The 15,526-nt window shown below is 53.8% G+C and overlaps 2 protein-coding genes across 8 annotated transcripts in view; both read right to left on the bottom strand.

Annotated features, from left to right (window-relative positions):
• The window catches only part of LOC122389129 (spectrin beta chain, non-erythrocytic 2-like), a 106,969-nt gene extending 97,137 nt beyond the window's left edge, over positions 1-9,832 (bottom strand). For all 7 annotated transcript variants that reach the window (XM_043380846.1, XM_043380878.1, XM_043380869.1 and 4 more), the window contains exon 1: positions 9,683-9,832. The gene's annotated coding sequence lies outside the window, so the exon portion shown is untranslated. The remainder of the gene's footprint in view (positions 1-9,682) is intronic.
• Positions 9,833-10,093: 261 nt separating this feature from the next.
• LOC122389207 (Sjoegren syndrome nuclear autoantigen 1 homolog) lies at positions 10,094-15,417 on the bottom strand. Its single transcript, XM_043380991.1, has 2 exons — positions 15,364-15,417; positions 10,094-10,730 (listed from the first exon to the last, which is right to left on the bottom strand). The coding sequence occupies exon 2, from the start codon at positions 10,716-10,718 to the stop codon at positions 10,335-10,337; it is 384 nt and encodes a 127-aa protein (XP_043236926.1). The 5' UTR covers positions 10,719-10,730; positions 15,364-15,417; the 3' UTR covers positions 10,094-10,334.
• Positions 15,418-15,526: the final 109 nt, after the last annotated feature.

The raw sequence follows: 15,526 nt of genomic DNA, 5'->3' as shown, positions 1-15,526 counted from the left end.
GTGGCGCTCTGGGCCACGGAGAGAGAACTGGACCGCCGAGCGTCGATCACAGTGGCACAGCTCCGCGTGAGCTGCTCCCCACTCACCGGAGACACCCGATTCCGACTTGGTCCGGCCGAGTCTGACGAGAAAGTCCGTTGCGACGAACCGGACTCGGCCAAACACCTGTTGGTCGACTACCCCGCCTACCAGGGGCCACGGACCCGGCCGTGGGGCCCTTTGCCGACGCTGAGGGAGATCCTTTCCACCGAGGCTGGACTCATCCGGGACTTCCTGGTGGAGACGGGCCAGGTCACACGAGATGACATGCTGAAGAAGAAGAAGAAGAAGAAGAAGCACCGCCCAGAGGATGCCACGGAGTCGGTGTTTTCAGAAGACGAATCTGAGTCACTTGCCGTCTCCGCCTCCACCCCGCCCGCTTCTCAAAATCGGGCAGCTTCTTCTTTAGTTTCAGAAGCCATGCTCGATTTAATTCATTGAGCACAATAAAAAGAATAATTGGACACTCTAAGGACATGCTTTTTTGCAACAATCAGCCTTACAAGCGCTCAAAAGCATCATTTTCAGCAGTAGTTATTTTGCATTATTACCTCCTACAATACTTGGTGTTACTCGCAGTGCTGGGTGACGCTCAGCATTGGAGACTGCAACGCCGGGCGCCAAAACTTTGAACGGCTGGCGCCGCACGAATTTTAATTTTGGTGGACTCGGATATGGATGAAAATTCATTATTGATCAATGTGCCAAGGAAAAACCTTACGGCGTTTGATTCTGCGAGAATCACCCCCTCGATGACACACCCTATTGTGCAATGTGTGGTCTGCTGACGCGGGCTTGCCATTAGCGATCACGAGATAACTATGAGAGAAGAGAAGTGGTGGCGTCAGCTTGGATAAGTCCATTTCCTACATCGCTGAGCCTCATGATGAAACGAGGCCAGGCGACAGGGCATAATGGGACCAAAAGAAGGTGTTTGGTGTAATCCAACTAGCACTCATATCTCATCAGCCGATCGTATGAAACAAACGGGCATAAAGCTCTGTAACAGCAGGATTCCGTCGGCTCTCAGTCCGGACCGAGCATCTGGACCCGCTCCGAGTCGGCAGTGACGGGCTGCGACCGGGCCCAGTCGCCTTACCGGCTCGCTGATTGATTTATCGCCAGAGTGTGAGGCGCATGGAGCACGCTAACACGGCAATAAGTCAGCGGCGGCTCGGCAGGTGAGCCGGGCGGAGCGGCAGCTCGGCAGGCCAGCGGGGCCAGACGGAACGGCAGCGACGGCAGACCAGCGGAAACAGACGGCAGATGAGCGGTACCAGACGGAGAGGCGGCGGCGACGGACGGTCAGGGGCTGCCGCTGGCCATGGAGCCCATGGAACTGGCAGAGTGGGCAGCCAGCCGTCTAGGTAACCACTAGCCACCACGAACCAGCCGTCACGGCGCCGGAACCACCAGCCGCCGCGGTACCCTCCGGAGTCTGCCGCAACTAATACAGAGCTGTTACCGCCGCCAGCGGAGCGCGAATGTGCGCGAATGCCGGAAACCAGCTGATGAGACCACCGCCGCATGGCACCCTACTGCGGTCGCCAGGCGCATGGGTATTGGGTAAGCTCACATAGAATGCAGTTAAAAATGTGAGATCATCTTGCACAACTAGGTAAAACTTGGTTGTCTTATAAGCTACGGGGTACGAACGATTCCAACACAGCTACACAATTATGTCTACTTCAAAAAACCTGCGGTTATTTGTCTACACAGACGTTCCGAAGGGGCTAAGCCCATCCGTCCCAGAGTCCCCAGCACTCAGGTCAACGTTCGCCCTTGGTCTGGCAAATGATTCCTATCTAGGTAGGCACCAAATAGCTAGGGCAGCTTTATTTCTCTTTGTTCTTACCACAAAGCCATTAAGCTCGGCTCAGTCGGCACAGATACTACGAATCTGTAAAGAGATCTACGTCTCGATCATGAGCACGTCAAGACGACTCAGATTTTCTTGACCACTTCCATAATTAAAGTCGCACCTCCTAAGAGCTGACAGCCAGCCGAGACGATGACCAAAGTGTCTCGCTCTATTTAAATAAATTGCTACATCAAATAAGGGTTGAGAGCGGGAAAGAGAATACATTAATCTGTGACGGCGTCGGGATATTGGGCAACGAACAACGACAAACACTATGCAGTAGGCGTGAAAACTGCATGCATAAGCGAAGCCCTTACCACTTCAATTCATTCACTATTTCACCGCGACCGGTCGGCTAAATCATATGCAGCCAATATCCATTCAAGATGAAATATATTCTTATTTCTATGGTTACCAATATTCATGAAGAGTGCTAACCCAGATCACTCCGAAGAGCTATAATATTAACGCGTATCTGAAACGTAAAGAAAACACTTACATCGTTAAAGGGACTATCCAACCTTTAACATGGGGTTTGAGTTGAGATAGCCAAGTTTGCGGCGAGGTTCAGAAACCACTATCTATCTAGGTTGCAACCCCCGCGGCCTCTTGGTGTTGAAGAAATTCGTTCCCTTCATTTGAAAATGGGCCTTGTACAAGGCCCTATCTTCAACATGGAGCGACCGTTAGTGTGACGTCACCTCGTTTAGTCATTCTGATTTAAATGGGTTTGTTCGTTGAAAAATCGCTTAAAACTTGGTCTGAACTTTGTTGTGGTGCCTACAGAGTAAAAAGAATCAGCTTTATGACAGTTATGTGGCCTGGGGAAGGAGGTAATTTTGGGCTGTGACGTCACATATTTGAAAGTTTGTGTTTGGAATATGGGAAGCCTAAGATGTTTAATGAAAAATAAATGCCAGAACCGTGTTCCTGGTCATCCAATCTATAAAGTCGGGCACAATTTAATTGGTTTTAACAACATTTTAGAAGGTGGGATAGTCCCTTTAACAACTTTGTGTTTCCATCACAGCCAACAGAGACTTCAACGCTGCTGACGGTCAGTAACACCTGGCGACTGCATCTAACACACACCAGCGTATCCCGCCGCCGCCGCCGCCGCTGTCTCGCCGCCGCGGTAGGGCTTCGCGAATCGACCTGTGGCCGCCGAACCGCCGCGCCGGGAGGCCCACCGGTGACGTCACGCGACGTTCAGCTGACCGGGGTCACGCGGCGTGACGTCACAGGCCGGGCGGCTGAGGAGGCGGCCTCCAGCAGGTGCGGACTGCGGACGGTCGGCCCGGGGATTCGGATTGAGCCACCTGCATCTCCTGACGCTGGCGGCAGGGGTGGCAAGACTGCTAGAGGACCGCTGACGGTAGCGCTCGGCCAGTGCCCGCAGCTGTTCGAAACCGAGCTCACTAGTCCCTCGCTCTGCCCTGCCCTCAATCCGCGGCGGCAGCTCGCCGGCTCGCGGAGGACGGGTCAGGACGTCAGTCGGCTCCGTCCGCCGCCATATGGCGACCGGTCAGCTATCTTCGGCCGCAGCCTCGGCGCAGTGACCGGACCGGCCACGGAGGCCATCTCGCCGCGCCGCCAATGGGACGGCAAACAGCGGCGCTCAATTCGCCGCTTGATGAGCGGCGATAGTGGCGCGGCGCGCCGGAATGAGCGCGGCGGCGCACACAGTCGCAGCTGCCGGTGCCGCCGTCCGGCTAATAACCGAGCCGCTGGGCAAACAGGGAAGTCATGGTGCCGCTCACCGCCGACAGACAGGAAGTGATGATTTGACACCTGGAATGGCTGCGGAGGCAGAGACAGCGGATGCAGAGGCAGCGGAGTCGGCAGCAGTAGCAGGAGAGTTCTTCAGGGTTGGACTCGCCGTCTGTGTCGCAAACGTAGCTCGACACACATGACCGAATGGAGACAACGGTCCGATAATTGCTGGCGTGCCGACATGGTGAGGAAGCCGCCAGCCGTGGCGAAGTCATTCTGGGCAGAGCGTCAGCTCGACTGGTCCGAACAGGCGCTTCGGATTCAGACAAGCCGCCGACAGAGCGACAGGTGCAGTGGGGTCGGCGGTATTCAGACATCCAGTCAACACCTGCACGAACCCTATCACCGAGTGGCGGAAACCTCTCCACGAGCGCTGCTCACCAGCTGCGAGCACCGAGGAACATCTACACCCCTGTAAGGACGGGCCCAGACGCCATCAGTAATGTCGCGGGAAGTTTCGGCGACCACAGGCATTCCGGCCGGTCCAGATTCGGGGCTCGGCCCGGCCGAGCCGAGCCGAGCCGCTGGCTCAGTCCTGTCGAGGGACCAGTCCGGCGGCCGGCACCGCATGCATAATGCATGCAGAGGCTGGGATCTCAGACCGGTTCAGAGTAAAGCAGCCGAGGCCTTGTCAGGCGCGCTATGGCTCCTGCAGCTTCCGCAGTCTTGGCGTTAGTGCTCAATGTTCATATCCAGAGGCTTTTTCGTCCGGCGTAGTTCAATGGCTTTTCCGATGTCCAGGACATCTAACATATCCGTACGTTAACGTAACATTAATAGCGTATCCTCACATTTGCGTTCCCTTTCCATGGCGCGACTGCTGGAGATCAGGACCGCGCTTGTGTTCAGCCAGCAACTGGGAGGGTATGCTAGGTCAGTCACCGCGACACCGGTCCCATGACAATCGGCAACGCGACAGTGACCGACACCCACGCACAGACACAGACAGGGCGGACCACGCCCCCTGGACCGCTTTCGCCGCCCTCACTGCCGCCTCACACGACCTCCCGCCCACCCGCCGCCACGGCCTGGTCAGTGACACTGACAGAAACAGAGGCAGGCGGAGTGGGGCCGACTACTACACCTGCAGCAGCTCGGCAGGCTCATCGGATGTCTCAGAAGCGCCGATCCGTTCAAACGGAACACAACAGGCTTAGCGCGGATCAGGAGCAGCTCCGTGAGCGAGCCGCACGAGTTTCATACCCGGGCGTGACGCGGCCGGCTTGGAATGTTGACAAACTGGGTCGCCAATCGGCCGCAGATGGGGTATGATGACCGCCGGCGCGTTTCTTTTCCGTTTGATTAATGCTCGCCATCCGGTTCGGTCAGTCAGCTCAGAGCGAGGACCGGGCGTCTGTACAGTGCCTTTATCCCGTCAGTTGTGTCGAGAGAGCGGCCATTCAGCGTCCGGGCCGGTGATGTCACCTCGACACATCACTCGACCCGCCCGGCAAGGCCGAATTAGTGTCCAGGCCGTCGGAGACCATGAAAAAGGCTCAGTTATCAACACTCGCCGGTAAAAAGGCTACCGCTGCTGACAGCCGCAGGACCACAGCGGTCGCCGAGGGCTGTTTTTGTCGCGGCGTGTCCCCGGTCGCCTCTCCGACTCACGGTGACGGCCGAATACACGACCGTCGCTCACCGGAACAAGAGCAGCGCCGCAAACCACTCATTCATGGACGGCGACGCCAGCGCTACCCGCCCGCAGCGGACGACCGGGGAAACAGGCACGACATGAGGGCAACACCCCGGCCACCCGCGAAACATTAGCATTACAGGCACTTACTGTAACCATAAGTAAAATAGATGTCATCAATTTACTGGCGGGGTATCATTCCTTATCATAATCAAGATGTTCCACAACTAACTATGAGAAAGTCATCGCTATGGCTCGGCCCAGCAGCGCGGTCAGCATTTCGCCCGGCCGCCAGTGCCACCCTGTTCACCTGAGGGACACGCAGCCAGCCATGGAATACGGACCATTGTCCTGCAGGCGGGTCGGGTCGGCGGCCGGCCAGCCGCTCAAAACTGGCACACGCGCCGCGCACGCCGGCGCCGGAGATATTTGGAAAGCGAATGTGAAACAGGTCAGTGCGCCGCTCCAGCCGCCGGGCCTGGAGCCGGCAGATGGATAGACGGACGGACTCGGACAGAGACCATGAGCGGCGCAGGTCCCCGCGGCCGCGCGCACGCCGAGTTTGGCGGCGGTTCCGCCGGCCGGACACGCCGCTCGAACGCGCTCCGCTGCGCGGACAGTACCGAGAAAGCCACAAACCCGTTCGCCGGCCCGCGGGGGTCATGGAGTGTGGCTATGGCCGTGGCCACAGCGTCAGGTGCATAAGGTCCAGCAGCTAGCAGCCGGTAGCACAGCGCTCTGTACCGACATACGCGAATACGCGCCGATTCAGATCTACTTCAAACCCGACTAATGGGAATATGATGGACGGCGCTCGAGACCGCGGCGCCGACACACAGACGGACGCGAGTTTTATCGGCACGGCTGCGAGCGCGTTATATTTGCGCTATCAGCACATGAGCACACACACGAGATGAAAAACTGATCGTTTCGCCCACACAGGAGAACGTCCCACTGATATCAGCGGGGAAAACTTGATCAGCCCCACGCAGGTTCCTCACAGCTCTCCAACACATCAGAGCTATTTGAAATCGACACCTACGCTGGTCGAGGAGCGGCTATCATCTGCGTGAGGCGGGCTCCCCACATCTTCACAGGGCGCCCGTCGGATATCCGTCGCTTGGGACATCGGTCGAGGACCGGTACTCGAAGGTCGCCAGACAAGGACGGCCCCGCCCAACGGATAGGACCGAGCACATGTGGCAGCAAGGCACAACGCCCTCATTAATTGGGGGCGTCCAAAATAGTCTGAGACTGAGGAAATAGTTTGACCTTACTGGGAACCAGAGCAAACTCAAAGTTCTGCGATGGTTGGGGAATGCGCCGCTGCAGCGTAGACGTTCAGTTCGATGCAGACTGGTGTTTGATTCATCTGTGATTGAATCGATTGGATTGAATCAAACAAAATTTGTTGAATCAAAAAGGTTTGATTCACCGTCAGGATTGTTTGATTCACAAGCCATGATTGAATCAAACGCATTGGGAATCAGGGTTGATTGAATCAAAAAAATTAATGATTCATGAACTTTAAAAAAATTGAAGTGAACGAACATAGTTCATTATCAATAAATATTAACACTACTGCCATTACATGACAACAAAAAGAACACAACAAATACAATACTATCCCTGATATTTTGTATATTTTATTTTTTAATTGAATCAAAAAAGAATCATTAAAAAAATGGCTGAATCAAACGTGAATCATTCCTTTTATTGTTTTTTTATTCTCTGAATCAAAAGGAATCGATTCACCAAATTTTTTGAAGGAATCAAACGGTGATTGAATCAAACAAAAATCAAATGAATCAATGATTGAATCGATCCAAAAAAGGTGAATCAAAAACCAGTCTGGTTCGATGTTCGCCGGCGACTCGAGTCGGATCAGTCACGCAAGATGTGCCGTCTGAAAAGCAGGGTTGTGCTCGACTCAAAAAAATTTGCCGACTCGACTCATCATTCAACTTCAGAATGCCCTGACTCAACTCTGACTCAAACAAGGAGCTGATTTTTTCCCTTGACTCGACTCATGACTCAAGCGGCTCAATGAAAATATGAGTTGACTCAAACTTGACTCAATTTTTTTTGTTGAGTCAAGTGTGTTGACTCAAAATTGACTCAGATAAAAAGTTGTTGAGCGGGGGGGGGGGGTGAAAAAATCCGGCAGCAGGGCCAGGCGTAAGTTGTTAAGCGGGGGGAGAATGAAAAACTTATACTATATATTGTTTCTAAAAAGTTGAGTCAGCTGACTCATGTTCCTAAATGTTCTTGACTCAACTCAATGTCAAAAGTTATTTTACTGACTCAACTCTGACTCAACTCAACACCTTAATATTTTTGTCCGACTCAACTCTGACTCAACTCAACAGCTCAACCTTTTATCCGACTCGACTCAAATCTGACTCATTTGAGTCAGAGTTGAGTCAAATTTCTGACTCGACTCATGAGTCAAGCACAACCCTGCTGAAAAGCACCAAAACACCATGCCAATTCCTAATGAATATACGGCCAATAAGAGCCAGCACCGCAGCAATGCTTTCCAATCACGCTAGCAGCTTGCTATCTGACCCAGTCAATGAGCGCCGGGTCATGGTGCGTCAGGCTCCCCTCTCCCAGCTGCGCCAACACGGACTCCACGGCACAGAAACGGGGCCGTCCGCAGCAGAGTCAAAGCTCAGTTGGCCGGTAAAACTAAACATGGGAAGCTCTGCCACGGACTGTGTTGCACTGTTGCAGACCCGCCCCCGCACGGCCAATGGACATGCTCTTTGTTATCCCCGTCACAACAGACCAGGCGGGGCGGGGCGGAGGGAGGCAGAGACGGTCCAGTGGTCACCACGGTCGGCTGATCGTGCAGAGGATTCACCTCACAGCGGAATAAACACACTCCGGCTCCAGGCCGGGTCCGTGCATACCGTCAGTCGAATCACGCGCTGAGTGCACCGGTACCGCCCCCTGCAGCACTGTAGGAACTCCAGCTGTACCTGTCAGCGTGTGTGCACTGGTACCGCCTCCTGCAGCACTGTAGGAACTCCAGCTGTACTGTCAGCGTGTGTGCACTGGTACCGCCCCGCTGCAGCACTTCTGCAGAACACGAGCGCTTCTGTAGAACTGACCGTCCAGGCCTGCAGTTCCGCGGAGCCGCGGTGCCCTCACTACACAGCAGCATGCATTGACGGACAACCTCAGGCGACAAGAATCAAACACCGGCGAGGAAAGCCGTCCGCGCAGCACGGCGCGCGGTCATGCACGGCGCGCGGCCGGTGCGCGGTGCACACACGCAAGGCCCCGGCTGCGGCGGAGGACGTCCGAAGGTAATCTGATGCGGCACGGCACTCCGGAGCCGCTCAGAACACGGGTAATCTGGTCACACAGCGCGCAGCCGGTACCGAGTCGGCAAAAATGTCGTCTCGGCGACATCTGAGCGGCGGGCGCCGCACGGGGCAGTGGCTCTCGGGTGGTCAGACACGCCACGCGTCTCAGCAGGTATGATATCATCGGAGTTAGCCACAGATGAAAGCCGGTCCGGACACGGCATGTGTGTGTGCCGGATGAATGCTGCTCTTATGAACCACACATCAACAACATTGCACTGCAGGTTCGTTCTCAAACGGCTGCCATGCGAGATGAAAGAGGTCGAATAACGAGATGCAAACGCCACTTACAGGACATGAATATGACGGAACGAAGTAACAAACGGCAAAGCATGTCGTGTATGATAAAAATCGGAACCCACCATGACCAGCTCTCACACTGATCACTTGTAAACCAGACGGCAGTCCGAGATCCAGATTTCAGCGGCCGGACCAGTTCGTCAGCCAACCCTAAACAAACCCCCACCCATGACTCGATGGCGGCGCCGCGCCGGGACAGCCACGCCGGACCGACCGTCACGGACATCCCACGGCTCGTCACGGACGTCACGGACACGTCACGGCGCGGTCACGACTGGCGGCACGGACAGCCAGCCGAACGGCGGCCCGCCGGCCGCTGGCCATTGCGGTGTGCCGGGCCGGGCCGACCGGTACAGCCGCGCCCACCGCGGTGGGAGGGTCGGCGGTCATCGTCCGGCGCGGCACCGACCGACCTCAGCCGGCCGCGGTCACCGGCCGACACAGCGCCGCAGCTGACACGGGATCATGTGTCCCCACACCAGCTCCAAACAGCCGCTACCCCGGCGGACCCAGCCCGGAGCCCAGCAGCCCGGCCGCACCGCCATCGGCGCCCGAGCGGCGTCACTGGAAACTGCGCCTCAGCGACCACCCAGGGCGGGAGGCGCGGGGCGGCCGAACAAAGACACAGCTGCGACACCGGAGCACCCTCACACTGACCCGTCGGCCTCCACCCGATCCCCACAGCCCGCGGGCACTCACCGGTCAGCGATATCCACGGCGCCGTCTGCTGGCGCCCGTCCGCTCGGTCGGCCCGATCCGCCGAGCGCGCGCGCTCACCCCACCGGCCGCAACTCAAAGCTGGCGGCCGCCGCGCCGCCGGCCGCGCTCCACGTTCGTTGACTCGGCCGTTCACCGGCGCCGCGGAATTCCAGGCGACTCTAGAGCGGAGGGGTAACGGGACCGGAGCCCGGCGCCGCCGGCCGCTGATCGATGACCGCCCGGAAACTGCCGCTCCGCCCGACCCATACCACAGAGCGCTCATCTTGTTAGCAACCCTCAGCGGCGCCTCCCTTCAACAGACCGGCTAATCCCTAAAAGGATTAGCCGAAAGGGACGATCCAGACTCCAGACTACCGGTGACATTCGCTGGAAACTTCGAAACGATGCCGATAAAATGGGCGAGTTTATTTACAAATGTGGCTGTGCTGAGTAATAAAACACGGCGTACAAAACGGTCTCTGTGATGTGCATAAACATCACACTCTGTGAACACAGGCGCAGAGACGCCTTAAAAACGACGGTGAGTGGAGCAGTCAGACATATCAATAGCAAGAATATTATCACAAGTGTGCGGAGTCCCGCTGGCAGTGACTGTGCGACCCCGTCTGGCCGGCCCGCCGGCCCGCCGCGGTCAGTGTTTGCCCCGGCCGTCGCCGGCGCCGTCCATCTCCCGGCCGTTCTTTTGTTCGGCCTTCTCGGCCTCGGACAGGTGCGACGTCTCGCGCTTCACCACCGACAGCAGCGCCTGCGAGCTCTCCAGGATCTTCTGGTAGGCGCCCTCGGCCTCGGCGATGATCCTGTTGTACTCCTTGCTGAGCTGCTGTTTGTGGCGCAGGCTGGCCGTGCAGCGGTCCAGCTGGCTCTGCAGCTCGGCCGCCTGCCGCTCCAGCTGCTGGCGGTGCCGCTCCTCGCGCGCCGTCTCCTCAGCCAGTACCTGCTGGCGCCGCTTCAGCTCCTCCACCGTCTTGACCAGCTCGATGTTGAACGTCTGCAGCGCGGCGCCGTGCTGAGACATGGCGGAGCCGATCTGCCGGCGCACCGGGGCCGCGGTCAGCGCCGGCGCGGCGGCCCAGCAGGACTGAGGACTGGCAAACAGGAGGTCGAGGCCGACGCCAGGTCGGCAGAGCTCGAGGACGGTACCGAGAGCCGTCAAATCCCTAAAAAAGGACGCCAACGGAGGAGAGCTGGACTGAGACCAATGGAAGGCAAGACGGAACGGATCGGAGACAAGTACGACTAGCTAAGGAAACGGACGACGGTATATTTGGAAAGAGACAAACCAACCAGCAAGAGAATGAGCAAGGAGCCTGCTCAGGCCTCAGTAGCTGCCAAAAGTGGGTGCAGTATTGTGGAAAAATGCTGGTTAATAGTTTACCAAATTTCCTTGTGAAAACTGGGAATTGATACACTGGCAATCAGGGATGCGGAGCCGGAGCCGGAGTCGGAGCCGGAGCCGCCGGAGCCGGCATATTTTGCCCGGAGCCGGAGCCGGAGCCGGAGCCGTGAAACAATATAGCCCGGAGCCGGAGCCGGAGCCGGAGCCGCCAAAAAAGGGGGCGACTCCGGCTCCTTTTTATTTTTTTGAAGAGGAAAAAAATAATTGACCTAGTTCGGTTTGACAGTACAAGGCAGTAAAACGATATGGTACTTACGTCATGGGCCATCAAGTGAATGAAAAAATCCGAATATCCCCAGTATCCCACAGTACGCAAACAACTTCCTGTTTGCTCTTCCCCCCCCCCCCCACGTCTACTGCATCCCCAGAACATGAGGACCAGTCATCAGGTGACGGCCATTGTTTTCAAACCAGTGCAGTGGACTGCGACTCCCAGCACCGTCTCATCCCCCCCCCCCACCCCTCACCCCCCAATGCAGCCGAGACGGGTGTCAGCTTACGATGGTTCACTGAACTCCGATCCGATTCGCGGCGACTGCGTTTCCAATGCCATCGCTTCCTAGCCCTTTGTTCTGCCAGTTCTCTCCGAGGTGCGTTTGCGCGGGGACGCGGTGAGCCGGTCATGGCAAAGAGTAACGCGTATAACCAATCCAATTTTTCTTCCACCCGTATTTAATTGATTGCGTAGGGGATGTACTGAGTCGGAGCCGGAGCCGCCGGAGCCGGAGCCGCCGGAGCCGGACCATTTTACTCGGAGCCGGAGCCGGAGCCGGAGCCGCCATACCATTTCACCCGGAGCCGGAGCCGGAGCCGGAGCCGATTTTTTTCTCCGGAGCCGGAGCCGGAGCCGGAGCCGTCTGAAATTTCCACGGCTCCGCATCCCTGCTGGCAATAAGACACATTGGTAATTGATCAATTATACCAATCTTTCCAATGACCCAACTTCAGTGGCTCTATGATAAATTCAGATTAGAGAATAATAGTTATTGCAACAAGCAAGGGAACATAACATGTCATAGCTTGCAATAAGATGTCAATGGCATAGCATTTGATCTATATCAAGAGTAATCCAAATATTTTGTCTATTGGGAGCAGCTCATGCTGTCAGTTGTCTCTATCTCATGCTGCCAATCTCATCTCAAAATGCTGATATTGACATAAGAAAATCAAATGTTTAAATCTCACTTCAAATGCTCCCACATCCACAGGCCACCAGCCACTTCTAGATTAAGGTGGTAATGCGCATTATGACTGTAGTTAGCAAATATCAGGAAACAATAAGAGGGCATCTCACGCTCTAAAGTCTCATGCCGCACATTTCCGTCACACTAGCACATGCAGATCAAGATGCAGTGACAGGGCGCACTATGCTATTGCACTAGTGACTAGATCAGTGGTCGGCAGGTCCTCCGGGGTCGTGCCCCCTTTTTTGGCGCCAGGCAGGGCCATTACCCCCACCAACCAGACCCCATTGCTGATACAACCACGGTTACTGAAATTCCATAGGTACTTTTCCGTGACTCTTAAGGTACCATATCTGCGAGAAACCGCAGGCCCCCTCCCCTGCGGTTTCTCGCAAATATCTCAAAAACGTTGGCACGGAGTGCCACCATTTTGGTACAATTGATCATACATCGTTTCATCGTTTCTGCACATGTTGTGAATATTTCAGACCAGAGTCACTCAAGGTCAGGTCACCAGATCACGTCAAGTGACCTCACCTCAGTAAAGACTGTAACGCCTGCTTTAGCTGCATTGAGTGACAGATCTCTTTCAAACTTTCAGGAATTGATAAAGGCGACAGCATGTACAAAATTTGTATCTCGGAGATTTGATGTCGGTGACCAAAGTTCAGGTCAATTTCACGCCCTCTCCCATTATCAATGGGAGAGGACGCAAAGTAAATGGTAGAAAATTGAAAGGCGCCTCTTTTGGACCAGTGTCATTCCTAACACTGTGACACTCTTATTTACAAGTAAACATGACCGCTGAACCGGAAAATTGCACCCGTAACCCCGCTGTATGTCCCTGAGGTCATTTCAGGTCATGAATGGTATCTAACAGCTTTTCGCTAATAACTTTTGATAAAGGCATGCCAGAGCGATGAAAATGCCTTAGATGTGTTCAGCTCGACGATACGGATCGATTGATGTGCAACAAAACCTTCGATGCTTCTCGACGGGAGGATCACGATGCTGATAAAATTGAGCTCTTGCAAGTTTTGAGTGACAAGTTATTTAAAGGAAATAGTTCACTTTTTAACATGGGTTTTGAACTGGAATAGCAGTTCCGTAGCTTGGGCTGAGACGAGCATAAATCAGGAGCTTTTACAGCCCAACGATCACCCTAGGCAAAGATATTCTATTTCTCGTCCCGAAAAAGGTGTCTTGCGTTGAGGATGTGTGCCTTGCATATATTTCCATCCAGTATGAAAAGAGCATGGGTCCCGAAAATTCTTCAGAAACTAGAGAAATTATCTACGAGAACTCTAGAGAAATTCTCGTACTGATCAATTAGGACATTCAGGGGAACATTATCAGATCGAGCAGATCGCCCAAATGCCGGTGGCTGCGATAATTTCTCTGTTTCTGAAGAATTTTCGGGACCCATGCTCTTTTCATACTGGATCGCTGTGCCTTACAGAAACTGAAAAGTTCTTCCTATATCAAAATATAGAAAAAAAATCTTTTGTTATAAAAAGGTTTTATTTTCTTTCCTGATTATTTTGAACATAAAAAATAATAAATCGTTGCAAAAAAAAAATAATTTCGTGAAAGTGAACTATTTCCTTTAAGAAAAACTATCAGCAAGCAACGTACATTTTGGCAGTTTTTGTCTCCTGCAGGCTAAACCGTTAATCTTCGGTTGAATCTGTGGGCAAGCATCAGAAAAAACGTTAAAGAGAGCTATCGAATGCGCAGCGCAGTAGCTTTATCCGCAGCTTTTTCCGCAGCGCTGTAGCTCTATCCTTTCCTGAGCTATAGGCCAGTTTGTCGAAAACTTGTCAAAGGTTGACCTGGAAATTGGCGAAATTTTACGTTCGATGACCTCCGGTGACCTGACCTTTGATTTGACCTAAAAAGTGACCATATTTTTTCTTCATCATTTCTTACGCTCTTTCGATCGCCGACTACGGCGTTTCGCTAGTGACCCAGGAGCCAAGTTAGTAGGGGGTGTTCAACCTCCAACTCCAGCAGGGCGTGGAAATCCAGGAGCCCCAGCGGGGCGCGGGTTAACCCCCATACTTATAGGGGTAGCGGGTATTTTTCAGGAATAGATCACGTTAAAAGGGTCGGATTACGAAAAAACTGTACCATCGAGCCGATCATTTTTATCTGTCCTGAAAATGGCATGACCTTAACCCGAATAACCGTTGATTTGTGGGATCTTTCTTGAGATCATGGTAGGCCACAAAATCTCACTTCAAGAAGTTACAGCAGGACCCGATTTACTCGGCAGTTGTTATTGACCTATGGAAGGTCACCCAATGACCAACGACCTTTAAATTGGGTAGCAGCGGCTGCTTATCTTCACGGGCAACACGCTCAATTTTTCTGCAAAGCTCCAGCTCAGAGACCGAGATGCCCAGGTCAGGGTGCCATTGACGACTCCTCTTCCTTGCGTTAGTGACTGTGAAAACGCCAATAGACGAGCGCCGGTTGGTACATGACAGTTACTTTCAACGACTGTACGGAATGGTGAGCAGTTACATGAAAATTGACATGCGCCAGCTTATCAGTTCATGCTTTGTGCGTTTGACCTCGACTAATCTTTGAATCCGGGGGCACAACAGTTGCGATGTTTGTCCCATCAAGGGAGCCATTAATTCTAAAAAAGATGAGGCTTTCTCAGAGGCCCTCATTACCCCCCGCCGAAGGGCGCCATTACCCCCAAAGGGGGCATGCCCCACCATTTGCCGACCCCTGGACTAGATCATGAATTGCCAAAAAAAGGCATCACATTGTGTTGATCATGAAAATCAAGTCACACTTAGGTATGTCAGGTATTGGTGCTTCAAACAAAATAAGAACCAAGTCTTTACCATTACTTACCTTGACCTGGGTGCTGATCTTTTTTTCTTGTCCGATGTTGAATTTCGAATTTGAATTAGACACAATCTCAATTCAAATTGTTTCCGTTGATAAAAGAGCTTTGAATACTAAATATAGAGCAAGGAATATGTTACTAGCTCGCTAACTTCATAACTGTTCAGAAAGAAATGCCATACACTATAGACTCAGGCCTCAGCATCCAATAAACTTACCAAAATTCAAAAATAATTTGAACTCGCGCACAAGTACCCTACACTCTGGATTCGCCAGAATTGTATAATTGTATCAAAACAAAAAGCTTGGCCTGCCATATGAAGGATTGCGACCACCATAGGAAGAAATTGCGACCTTCGTGTGAACTTTTTGGAAGAGCGA

This window comes from Amphibalanus amphitrite, unplaced genomic scaffold (genome assembly GCF_019059575.1).
Source record: "Amphibalanus amphitrite isolate SeventyFive unplaced genomic scaffold, NRLGWU_Aamphi_draft 000019F_arrow, whole genome shotgun sequence".
Taxonomy (NCBI): domain Eukaryota; kingdom Metazoa; phylum Arthropoda; class Thecostraca; order Balanomorpha; family Balanidae; genus Amphibalanus; species Amphibalanus amphitrite.
The sequence above is the reverse complement of the archived record's forward strand: the minus strand, read 5'-3'. Positions and strand labels throughout refer to the sequence as shown.